The sequence below is a fragment of the Periplaneta americana genome, chromosome 16, assembly GCF_040183065.1.
Source record: "Periplaneta americana isolate PAMFEO1 chromosome 16, P.americana_PAMFEO1_priV1, whole genome shotgun sequence".
NCBI classification, from domain to species: domain Eukaryota; kingdom Metazoa; phylum Arthropoda; class Insecta; order Blattodea; family Blattidae; genus Periplaneta; species Periplaneta americana.
The window spans coordinates 7258216-7270352 of NC_091132.1; the positions used below are offsets into that span (position 1 = coordinate 7258216).

The following is a 12137-nucleotide window of genomic DNA, read 5'->3' on the forward strand; positions in this document are numbered from 1 at the left end:
TTAATTAAAAATGCTGTGACTCTAAATTAAACTATTGATTTGCATATCAAATCACATAACCTAGCACACCGCAATGAGTGTATAAACAATCCAAACCACTAGATAGCAGCACAGTCACTTTTCACCACCACTTGCAATGCTAAACAGGCAATATTGTTATAGAGTATTTGATACTAGTTAGTAATTCATATTTACCAGTTTATGCATTTTTCCTGACTGGTATTTCATCCTCATCTGTCTCCCACCTCCCGTCCCAAAGCCACCTCCAGTCCACAAGTGCCCCACAATACCCTGCAACAGGACACATCACCATCACATTTCTTTACAAGTGCCTTACATTTTCTCCAACCTTTGAAACAGCAATATATGTTAATACAACATGCAAGTCCTCAGAAACCTAAATCCACTGAATTTAATTCTTAACTATATTCTGTGCCTGTATTATCATCACTACTGCTAATTTACTGCGTTTCAATTTCGACACTAGCTAGTAATCCATGTTTACCAGTTTATGCATTTTTCCTGACTGGTATTTGATCCACAGCTGTCTCCCACCTCCTGTCCCAGAGTCGCCTCCAGTCCACAACCACCTCCAAAATACCCTGCAACAAGACACATGACAATCACACCTCTTTACAAGTGGCTTACATTTTCCACAAGCTATGAAAGAGCAAGATAGGCACTCGTAATAGAACATGCACATCTCCAGAAACCTAAATCCACACAATTTAAATTTTCAACTATTTTCTGTGACTGTATTATTATTAGGCCTACTGCTAATTTGAATGAATGAATGAATGTTAGCCATGATGTCCCATGTTGGGCACAGGCCTCCTGTGATGGGGTTAGAACCCCCTCGACAGGGATGGCTCAAGTGTACTCGCTTGGTGAGCCAATCCAGGCGAGCTTGTCGTGTATACTATTTTTGTGACATGGTTAATAATCCTGTTCAACTTTAACTAGCCTCCGCACTGTACTTTGTTCATTTTTTTTTTTTTACTACATACATTATACTGACACTAGCACTTTGACAACACTCATTGCTATTTACACTATTTAACTGACACTTTTTCAACACTGACTTTACTATTTACAAAACTTATCTCACACTTTCACTAATACTGAATTTACTATTTACAATATCTTAACACTGATTACATTACCTATTTACAATGATCTTCCCTAGTTCTCTCCACAAAACTCTGTTCTTTGCTGTCCTCGACCATTGCTTCCCCGCCTCTCTGGTAAACATGTCAGACCATCTGAGCCGTGGTCTTCCCTGTCCTCTCTTTCCGACATAGGGGTCCCACATCGTGACTGCATGGGTCCATCTTGCCTGGTGTAGTCTCGCCACATGTCCCCCCCAGGTCCACTTCGTTGCCGTGGCTCATTCTGCTGCGTCAGTAGTGTTCGTCAGTCTTTGTAGTGTTGCTAATTTACTGTGTCTAAAATCGACACCAGTTACAAATTCATATTTACCAGTTTATTCATGTTTCCTGACTGTATTTGATCCACAGTTGTCTCTCATATCCTGTCCCAGAGCTGCCTCCAGTCCGCAACTGCCCCAAAATACCCTGTAATACAACAATTGACAATCACATTTCTTTACAAGTGCCTCATATTTTTCGCAACCTATGAAACAGCAAGATATGCACTCATAATGCAACACGTACATCTTCTATTTCCAACTAAAGATTGAAGTACACGTAAACAGAACCAAAATGTATTACTCCGCAATCGCAAGCTAGCTACAAAAGCAGCCACCAGAGCGCATTATTTTCAGCAAGTATGCATGCACGGCAGCCACCTTCTAATATATTGCAGACAACATTTCAACACATTCATTGAACTAACCCATAAAATGCTCACAGAGGGTTAATATTTATTATTTCTCTAATGGGAATAGTGGATTTTCTTTTTCTGTAGTTTCGTGATTAAATGTTATTCTTTCAAGAGTAGAGAATTTCTTTAATTCTACAGAAATTTATTTGCGGTTGGCAACAATGAATCTCGCACTGTGTTACACCAGCTGTGCTGATGTGCTCTGTGAAGCTGCAAGTCACTTGGGAGGGATTTAATGCTTATAGCACATGCGCGTTGCCATAATGCACGTTATAATGATTTAACATATAATGTCTGAAACTACTAACATAAAAATGTTGTTTAAATCGTAAGAAAGTGTTTTTATAAGCATGTTTAATTCACTCGTATTCCATGTATATTATACATTTTAGTATTTAAGAAGGAACTATTTTAATGTGAGGAAGAAGATGACAAGCATGAGTTTGGAGGCGTTGTGCGTCCAATAGCCAATCAGGAACCATTATCTACGTGCATTTATTTACATTTACTTCAATCTTTAGCTGGAAAGAGAGTAGTGCTAATTTACTGTCTTTAAATATCGACATTAGTTTGTAATCCATGTTTACCAGTTTATGCATGTTTTGTCACCGCAATTTGCTTCAGAGTTGCCTCCATCTCCTCTCACAGTGCAGCTTCACTACCATCTTCTGTGTCACTCCCAAACTGCCCCAAAATGTCCTGAAATATGACACATGGCAAAAGTTGTTTAAATCTCCGGTAGCCTATGAAACACCAACAAGAAGAAACTGCATTACTACTACTACTACTACTACTACTACTAAATGCATTACATCTTCTACAATATTAATCCGCAATGCTTTATTCTTCATTTATTTAATATTGTCATTGCAATTTTTAACACATTGTAATTTGTAATCTATGTTCAGCTACCACAATTATTCCCAAAATATTACAGTCATCATCTAGCAAAGTCGAAAGCAAAACTCCTCACACTAATTTTCTTCATAACAAATTTCATAATCTAGAAAAGTGGAAAGAAAACCTAGCAAAACTGTCCACACTCATTTTCTTCATAACAAATTCTAAATATATGCCTACACATAATCATTTATATACATCTATTTCATTCCAATAGTTTATAATCTTACCTTAAACATACAACCTTCCTCTAAAAGTCTTTCAAATTTTCATACAGTCCTCGTCCATCTCGGGAAAAGCAGAAGCAATCATCCTCCACAAGTCCATGTACAATCTGTAAACAAATTTCAACATATCACCTCAATCTTAAGTGCAATCTACATTCTATATTGCTACTGTTTCGGAATATCCCCCCTCCCTCCACCTTGTTAGAACTGTTAGAATTCGTAATACTGGAATATCCCCTCCCCCCATCTTGTTAGAACTATTGGAACTAGTAATGCTGATTAACGTCTTACGATATTACAATATTTTCTTTTTCTTTTTTTTTTTTTAAGTTGGTTATTTAACCCTAGGATGCATGGCAGGGGTCTTTGAGGCCTTTTATCAAATTAATTACTCTTTTAAAAGTGTTAAAATATTATGAAATTGCACCAAACTTCATGTAATCTTCTAAAATATATCTAAGAACATGTTGTATGATCATTTAAGAAGATACATTAAGATAAACTATTTCAAATTAATTTTTGTTAATGCTACACATATAATGCACAACGGGGGGCCTCTCAGGAATTTCCTGCTTTATTCATTATACAACAATACAATTTTACGTTTTCCTGCTAATATGTGAATGTTGACACTTCTGATATTTGTATCCTAGTGGCAGTTGTTGCAAAGTTTTATTTTGTAACCATTTTTGGATTTAACATTAGCAGAGTATGCTGCTGTTCTCACAGCTGTGGAATATAAGTATTTTTATTACTCTATTTGAGTTATTTTGTGTCTTACTAATAGAAATCATGTCCACCACTCTGGTCTCGTGGTAACGTGTTCGCTCCCGAACCCAGCGGTAACTTTATCAGGTGTATGGAACTCAACTTATTCTCGCTTGGGGACATGCACCTATCACAGTCCTCAAAAAATTACAGGTTTACCAAAACAAAATTTTAAGATTCATTACAGGACTTCCTAGAGTAACTCCTGTTAGATTAATTCATAAAGAACTAGAAATTTCGACAATTCAAGAGTATATCTCAAATCAAGCCTTCTGCACGTACACCAAGTCGTACAGCAGCACAAACCCACTAATTTCTTCACTAGGAAATTACAATCCTGCATTAGATAAACATAAAAGACCTAAGAGCGTACTCCACCCTCTAGCTTGGAACGACAACGTACAAGACGAATACCAACTGGAACTCTAAACAACCACTTGACTCCTCAGACATACATGTCAATTAATGCACTAATAATGTTATTTCTCTGTTTCAGGGTCATCACGTTATTGGCTGTATAGATGAATTGAATTTCCTTGTAAACAATTTTATGTATCTTTAATCAACATGTACTTTGAATAATGATTAAAACACAACCTCCCACCTCAACATATTCAGACCCCACTATAGCCAATTGGCTTGTCATCAGCACGACACCTCATCCTGCTCAAGGTTTTCCCGTGGTTTCCCTCGAGCGATAAGACAAATGTCGGGATGAGCCCTAAAAGAAAGGGCCACGGATGACTACCCTTCCCCCACTCTTTCTCTTCTACTATCACAAACAACTTGCTAATTTCTTAGATAACAACCCTGTATTATGATAATAGGGGAAAATAAATATATGGTAAGTTCACAGGGCTAACGGCTTCGAACTGGGTACTTGGTTCTAATGAAGTGCACTGATAGCAATACAAAACATGGGGGCATGAGATAGTTACTCTGCCTGCCATTAAAATTTCACTTCAATTAAATCCCCAAGATAAAAAAAAAACCTTATTCTCGCTACTTCCTTCCCCCCCCCCCTCATCTTCCTTTCCTTATCATTCCAGTTGTCTTTCTTGGACTTCAGATCACACCTGTGGCGGCCCTTCAAAGCTCCTGATGCTCTCGGCATGGTAGTTGGTAACCCAGCAACGGAACCTACTCCCCTCCTGACGGGAGAGGTGGCGTACACCTCAGACCGTTTGAGGGGGAAATGTGGTCGGAGCTGTTTGGAGTGGAATGGTACATGGACTTAGAGGAATGATGGGACTGGCCGTTAGGGTGTTAGGGGTTAGATCAGTTTGGCGTGGGTGTGATCGTTGGGCTACAACTACTCCCAGGTTCATACAACAGACCTCAGGTCGCGGTGTATAGGGATGTTCCCCTCCCAGCCTCATGAAGAGAGAGAAAAAAAAAAAATAGAAATCATGCAAATGTTTATTCTTACTTCTATTTCCACATTTATTTCTCAACTTAGAAAGTTTTATTCTTTTGTATAGAGAAAAGCGATGTAGGCCTACTGCAAGTACTACAATAAACACAGATAATTCTAATTCTCCAACTGCCATTTCTGAATGGTTGGATGAATCTACAGTGAACCTGAATACAGGTCTATGTCACATAGTTCAGAATGCACAGTCCCTACAGAAGTAGTGATGAAGCATCTGACATCAATCATACAGAAAATACGCCCCAACCTGCGAACATTCTGATCGGAAGTGATGGAATTCAGTTCAGTAAAACACTATCACCTTCTAACAGGGGGCATACTCATTATATCACCAAAGTTTCTCCAGGTCCCATAAGAGGAATATCCATCGGTACCGAAGGATGCATGGAGTTACTTCATCACAACTAATATTGTAGCCTATTGCATACTGTACAAGTCTGGAGGTACGGCGTTTAGCAGCCATAAGAAACAAACATGGCACGATGTTACAACCTTGAACTTATAAGACCACATATGAAGCACAGAGTCAACAATCCAAATTTGAACATCAATGTCCTTCAAGCATTTGCCCGGTCTGGAGTCAAACAGCCCCAGCAGGTGGGTATGGATTTCAATTGCCCAAGGAAATTGCTAAGAAGATGAAGATGCTTTTTGTGCCTACGTGACATAGAAAGAAAAATTGCTCAATGTTGTTCAAAATGTTCTAAGAATGTGTGCAATGAGCATAGTGTTAGGAATACTGTTTTCAGTAAAACGGTATTGGACTTCACTTCATATAATAATAATAATAATAATAATAATAATAATAATAATCCGAGGCACGACAGTCCATGAAGGACCATGACCGACCAGCAGGCTGCTGACCTCACGTCCACATATCGAAGCAGAGGTGGACGATCATCTAACCAAAATGGAGGCATCGTGTGGTTAGAACGATGATTCCCCAGTCGTTATAGCTGGCTTTCGCTACCTATTGTAGCTCCCAAGTGCATCACAATGCTGCATGGGCATCGGTCCCATACACTGGTCGAAATTTCATGAGAAAATTTCTTCCTCCATGAGGAATCGAACCAGCGCGCATATCGTAACGCGAGTCCTAGGCAGGATGCCATCGACCACGACTCCACGGCGCAGGACCACTTTATAAAATGGAACTATAATTTCAGAACGCATACTTAGATACTCAAAACATATAGGCCAACATGATGTATAATTATTCTATTATAGCACTGTATTGATTAACTAATTGAATAAAAATGCCACAATATTGAAATTGATCTTAAAAGATAAGAATATCCATTGAATTTATAAAGGGGGTCTTTGAGGCCCCCAATATGCATTGATGTAAGTCCAAACAGCCATGCATCCTAGGGTTAACGACGCTTATCAACCACTGGGTTATTTAGCGTCGATGAGATTGATGATAGCGAGATGATATTTGGCGACATGACGCCGAGGATTCGTCAGATTACCTGGCATTCACCTTACGGTTCGGGAAAACCTCGGAAAAAACCCAACCAGGTAATCACTCCAAGCGAGGATCGAACCCGCCCCCGAGCGCAACTTCGGTCCGGCAGGCAAGCACTTTTAACCAAATGAGCCACGCCGGTGGCTTACAATATTTTCATTTCGCCAAGGGCACAATTCCAAAATAAATAAACGTAGTCCGATATGCAAAATATTGCCCCCACATGAATTCTTCCAGATGGTGATCGAAAAGTGGGCCAGTGACCACCGAGTCCATATCGACGAGATACGTAAGTCTCGCCTATCACCAAAGGTCTGTGGATTTCATGTAGCCTATTTCGTTTCATGGAAACACTTAACATCATATTCTAACAGTTCTAAGATGGGGGGAAGATATTCCGAAACAGTACCGGTACATTATAATGTACAATTCATGTTTTACTTCCTCAACTTTATTCAACGGTTTCTCAAATACCTCGAACTCATTTATAACTCTCACAGTCATAAAAATATTCTTACCTCACATACTTATAACCATTTTCTATTCCAAAAAACACAGCACAATAAAATTACGCACCTAAAGTAAGTCAGCCATTTTTTTGTTGCACTCAATGCACTACATTTCATTATTGCCAACACACGTATCAGCAAAAATTCCTAAACAGTACTTCTAAAGCCGTCAGATTTCTTATTATCAATATAGAAACCATTATTTTTTCGCTTGAGGCTGTGTCAAAAGTTTCTAAATCCCTATTTCAACAATATAAAAGAGAAAACAAGTTGTTGGCAAAACAAATTGTTTTAAATCATAACATTTAACAATTGGCAACATTGGCTGACCGTGATCTCGGACTCTTCGAGACGCCGTCTCGCGAACAAACGAACCATGAGAGTCCATATTTCATTCCATGGCGCACAATATAAAACTAATAACATTTAAACTAAAAAAAAAAAAAAAAAAAAAAAAACACACACATTCTCCGTATTATATCTCCATTGTTATTGCCATACGACGGGCAGAGGCATGGAAGGCTAATGCCTTTCACATCAAAGAAATATAGCCTACAATCTCTGTCTAAAAAATCATAACTCTGAAGAGTAATCATATTTTCATTTCCAAATTAATATTACAAATCAACGTTTACGTAACCTTCACGCTTCTAAATATACTATATCATTATTTGATTTATCTACTCATAATGCTACTATGCCTATTCCTCTCCATTTTTTCCTCTATTATCCCCTCTGTTTTCCCTGTACGTCGTCATCTATTTTCCTTCTATTTCCTCTAGTGAGAGATGAGAGAGAGAGAGAGAGAGAAAGAAAGAGAACAGAGAAGATAATGTTAGTTGAGAAAATAGACGTAAAATGCAAGAAGAACACAAAGTAGATAGAAATTTGAGCACAAAATAGACGGAATAATAAAGCAGAAAACAGCGATAATGGAGACAAAAGATGCAGTAATAGAGGAGAATATACAGAGTAAAATAGAGGACAAAATGGAGAAGAAAATAAACAGGAAAATAGAGAAGAAAGTAAAGTGTTAATAGACAGAAAATAGAGGTAAAAATAAAATTAAATACAGGCAAAAGAGATAACAAATTAAACCACAGAATACACAAGATATTATAAAACAAAATAGAGATGAAAACATTAGGGAAAAAGAGGGGGGCAATTAAGCAGAAAATAGGAAAGAAACCAGAGCAGAAAATACGTACGAAAATACACGACTAAATACAGAGGAAGAAATTATAAATTACAGATAAAACTATTGAAAATTACAGAGGAAAACAAAGGACAAAATACTGGGAAAAGAGTGAAAATAGAGGAGGAAATAGATGGAGAAATAGAAGGTATAATAAAGCAGTCACTGGAAAATAAACCACATAATACAAGAGAAAATAGAGGGGACACTTCTGGGAAAATTAAGAACAAAATAGAGCAGAAAATTGAAGGAAAAACAGATGGTACATAAAAGAGGTATTACAGGAGAAATAAAGGCAAAATAGAGACATAACAAAGGAAAATAGAGTTCAATATAAGGAGGAAATAGAAGACAAATAGAGGAAAAAATGCAGAAAATAGGCGGGAAACCAGAACACAAAAGAGGCAAAATACTCGGGAACATATCGCACAAAATTGATGAGAAAATACACGAGAAATAGAGACAAAATAGAGCGGAAAATAGACAACAAAATAACGGGAAAATAGTCGGCAAAATATATGACTAAATATACTAGTGACAAACAAGAAATTACTTCTAAGCTATTAAAATGTCCTTGCATAAACTGATACATCTCGGTTACATTAACTTGTGTCCAAAATTGCATGACTGTAATCACAATATTTTTCTACATAAATGTGACTAAACATGTAACATTTAACATTTCGATAAAATAACTTTCAAGTCTACCACACATGTATGTACAAAGCCTTATTTCTATCTCTTTGCATTTAAATATTAAAAAACACAACTTCTAGGTGAACTAAACTTTTATGAGGTTATTTTTTATATAATTTTGCACACATCTTCCTCTTTAACGAAGATATGTATGAAATTATGTCCATTATAAAAACAATTTCCCTTTTTTGGAAACAAATAAAGATAAGTAAGTTTATTGTAAAAAAAATTGTACACTTGCAAATTACATAGTCTGATGTTTATTATTTTACTTACGAGATAGTGATATCAATGTTGCCAACCCTGTTGGAGCAAAACAAGTAGATGAAAACCAAAAAAAGGCCAAAAAAAAGTACAACTTGCAATATTGTAATGGGTATTGTAAATCAGCTTATGTTCATCTCATAATTCATGAATGGTTATGATTTCTTGCAATAAACCCTCCTATGTTAAACAAACAAACCAAACTCCATTGGATATTTCATAAATAATCTGAATGTTGTTGGCAAGCCTTTCCTTGCTCGTGCGAGTCAAGTGCGGGAATTTTTAAAAAAGTGATACAATGAAATTGATAACAATTAATAAATATTACAACAATTACATCATCACACGTACAGGAGAAGAATATCGAATGTTTTAAACCGAACATACCATAACAGCCTTGCAGTACAGTTTTGTAGTTAACCTGTTACCAGTGCGTCTTGGATTACTCTTTTGATGACCGCGAAACCAGGTGGCCCGGGTTCGAATCTCGGTTACAGCAAATTTAGGTTTTTTTTCCGGGGTTTTCCCTCAACCCAATATGAGCAAATGCTGGGTAACTATCCCGGGACTCATTTCACCGGCATTATCATCTTAATTTCATTCAGATGCTAAATATAAATAACCTCAGATGTTGATACAACGTCGTAAAACAACCCACTAAAAAAAAATCACTCTTTTCATATGACTGCAGACGCTAAATAACCTGAGATGTTGATACAGTGTCGTGAAATAATACACCACTACAAATAAAAAAATAAGAAAAAATTACTCTTTTCATATAACACTACAGACGCTAAATAATCTGAGATGTTCATACAGCGTCGTAAAATAACGTACTAAAAATATACGACTGTAGCCTACTCTGTTAGAAAGTAAAACATTTCGACATTAGAAATGTAACACGATTCTCCCTGCGTTTCCAGAATAACGATGAGTTTAGGCACATTAATTAAAATATATCAGACATTCCATTTAAGCTTAGCTATAGTGATAGACGGTAGTCACGTACGTCTTTTTTGCGTGATGATATGTAAACGACAAAAACATTTCTCAACTACGTCACACTCGTATCCAACCCATGCTTGCTTGCTTGCTTGCTACCCGTACCGATATTTGTGCTAAAGCGGTGTAAGTACATATTACCGTACATAACTGGAGATCTTCCGAAATTTTGTAATTATGAACCTATTTAAGTCTCATTTGATAGATATAATAATAAGAAATCATAATTATTCTTTGAAAATAGAGTATAGAGATATTATAATTTTTTATTGTAATATATTTATAACTACTCGCAAGCGCATCCGTGACCCACTACTGCAGTATATATACGGCTGCAGAACCCTCACCCCTCGTGAAATACAAATATTGTATGCAAGTGGTTGGCCTGTAATCCACGTATCGATATTTGCGTCCCGGGCATATCTCACCCTCTTCGCCTTCTAACCCTAGTACACGATGAAAGACAGCAGGAGCAATGTTGCACCAGCAGTCCGAAGGCAGCAGGCGCTGACAAAGCACCAGCAGCCCGACGACAGGTTGAAGCAATCAAGCCTCAGCAGTCCGGAGTGTACAGGAAGTGGAAGGAATAACACGAAGAGGCCCCTTTTGCACTTTTCAAATTTCAGAATGCCTTACAATACAAATATATCCACATATTTCCTTTTCCAACAATTCTCACATGTTCATAATCACGCGGAGGGGGGGGGGGGAGAAAAAACTGACTTGGGAACCTTCTGTTCCCTACTACCCCTTCAATAGCATTTTGTATTCACCTGTTAACTGCAGTAGCCTACCCTCTACTGAACTCGTATACATACACAATAAGGTAAGTCGACAAATTCTTACTTCATTACTCTTGACATAATAATGATCGAAATTAATATTTATATAGCCTAAACCGACAAAACTTTAACTTGTAAAATAAGGGGGTGAGTGGGAGATTTACTATATATGTATACTAGCATATTAGCCGAGAGTATAAAACATAGAAATGTAAAAATTAATGAGATCTGCTTCTAAAAAAAGGTACAATTGGCAACACAGCGAAATTTATATTGATAATCGTTTGCTTTACATGCATATATTTATTACAATACATATAATTTGCAATATATTCAAATATACAGTATATCCGTATTTAAATTCTTTCCTCCATCCCTAATTGACCTTATGCTTTGCGTAAGTGTACTGACATAGAGATATTCTTCATATCACTTACATTACATTACATTACATTACATTGCAAATTCTTCTTGCTTCTGATAATTATGGTCAGGTCCTCCACACTATAAGTTCACCTACGTCCATGACTACTGTGTCTGTCTGGTCCCTCCCTTGTCCCTCTGTCTTCTCACTGTTACCACTGACTTCTGCTTGTCCCCTAGGGTCCCTCCCAGTCCCCTATGATCCCGCCATACCCCTCTGTATCCTGTGTCTTCTCTCTCACTCTCTCTCTCTCTCTCTGTCTTCATAGGTATTCCTTTCCCCTCTCATCTCACCCTGCCCCCACTGACTTCTCTCTGTTCCCTGCGTTCTTCCTGTCCCCTCTGAGCTCACCCGGCCCCCTCTGTCTTCTCTCTGTACCCTCTGTTTTATTCCTCACCCCTCTGATCTCACCCTGCCCAATCTGTCTTTTCCCTGTTCCCTCTGTATTCTTCCTGTCCTCTCTGGTCTCTCCCTGACTCCTCAAGTCTCTCCCTGCCCCCCCCGTCTTCTCTCTGTTCCCTCTGTGTTCTTCCTGTCCCCTCAGGTCTCTCCCTGACCCCTCTCGTCTTCTCTCTGTTCCCCTTATGTTCTTTCTGTCCCCTCTGGTCTCTCCCTCACCCCTCAGGTC

The 12137-nt window shown here is 37.9% G+C and overlaps 1 protein-coding gene across 5 annotated transcripts in view; it reads right to left on the minus strand.

Moving 5' to 3' along the window:
* The window catches only part of LOC138716418 (uncharacterized), a 50884-nt gene that overhangs the window by 3886 nt on the left and 34861 nt on the right, over positions 1-12137 (minus strand). The window contains exons 2-7 of one of the 5 annotated variants that reach the window (XM_069849489.1): positions 2973-3076; positions 2430-2541; positions 1480-1574; positions 1164-1392; positions 506-602; positions 196-291 (exon numbers count right to left, since the gene is read on the minus strand). In XM_069849489.1, coding sequence (XP_069705590.1) covers positions 196-291; positions 506-602; positions 1164-1312 — 342 coding nt within the window. In that variant the 5' untranslated portion in view covers positions 1313-1392; positions 1480-1574; positions 2430-2541; positions 2973-3076. Of the gene's footprint in view, positions 1-195; positions 292-505; positions 603-1163; positions 1575-2429; positions 2542-2972; positions 3077-7155; positions 7486-12137 lie in introns of those variants that run through there. The other 4 variants (XM_069849488.1, XM_069849487.1, XR_011336659.1 and 1 more) reach the window with 4 other exon arrangements.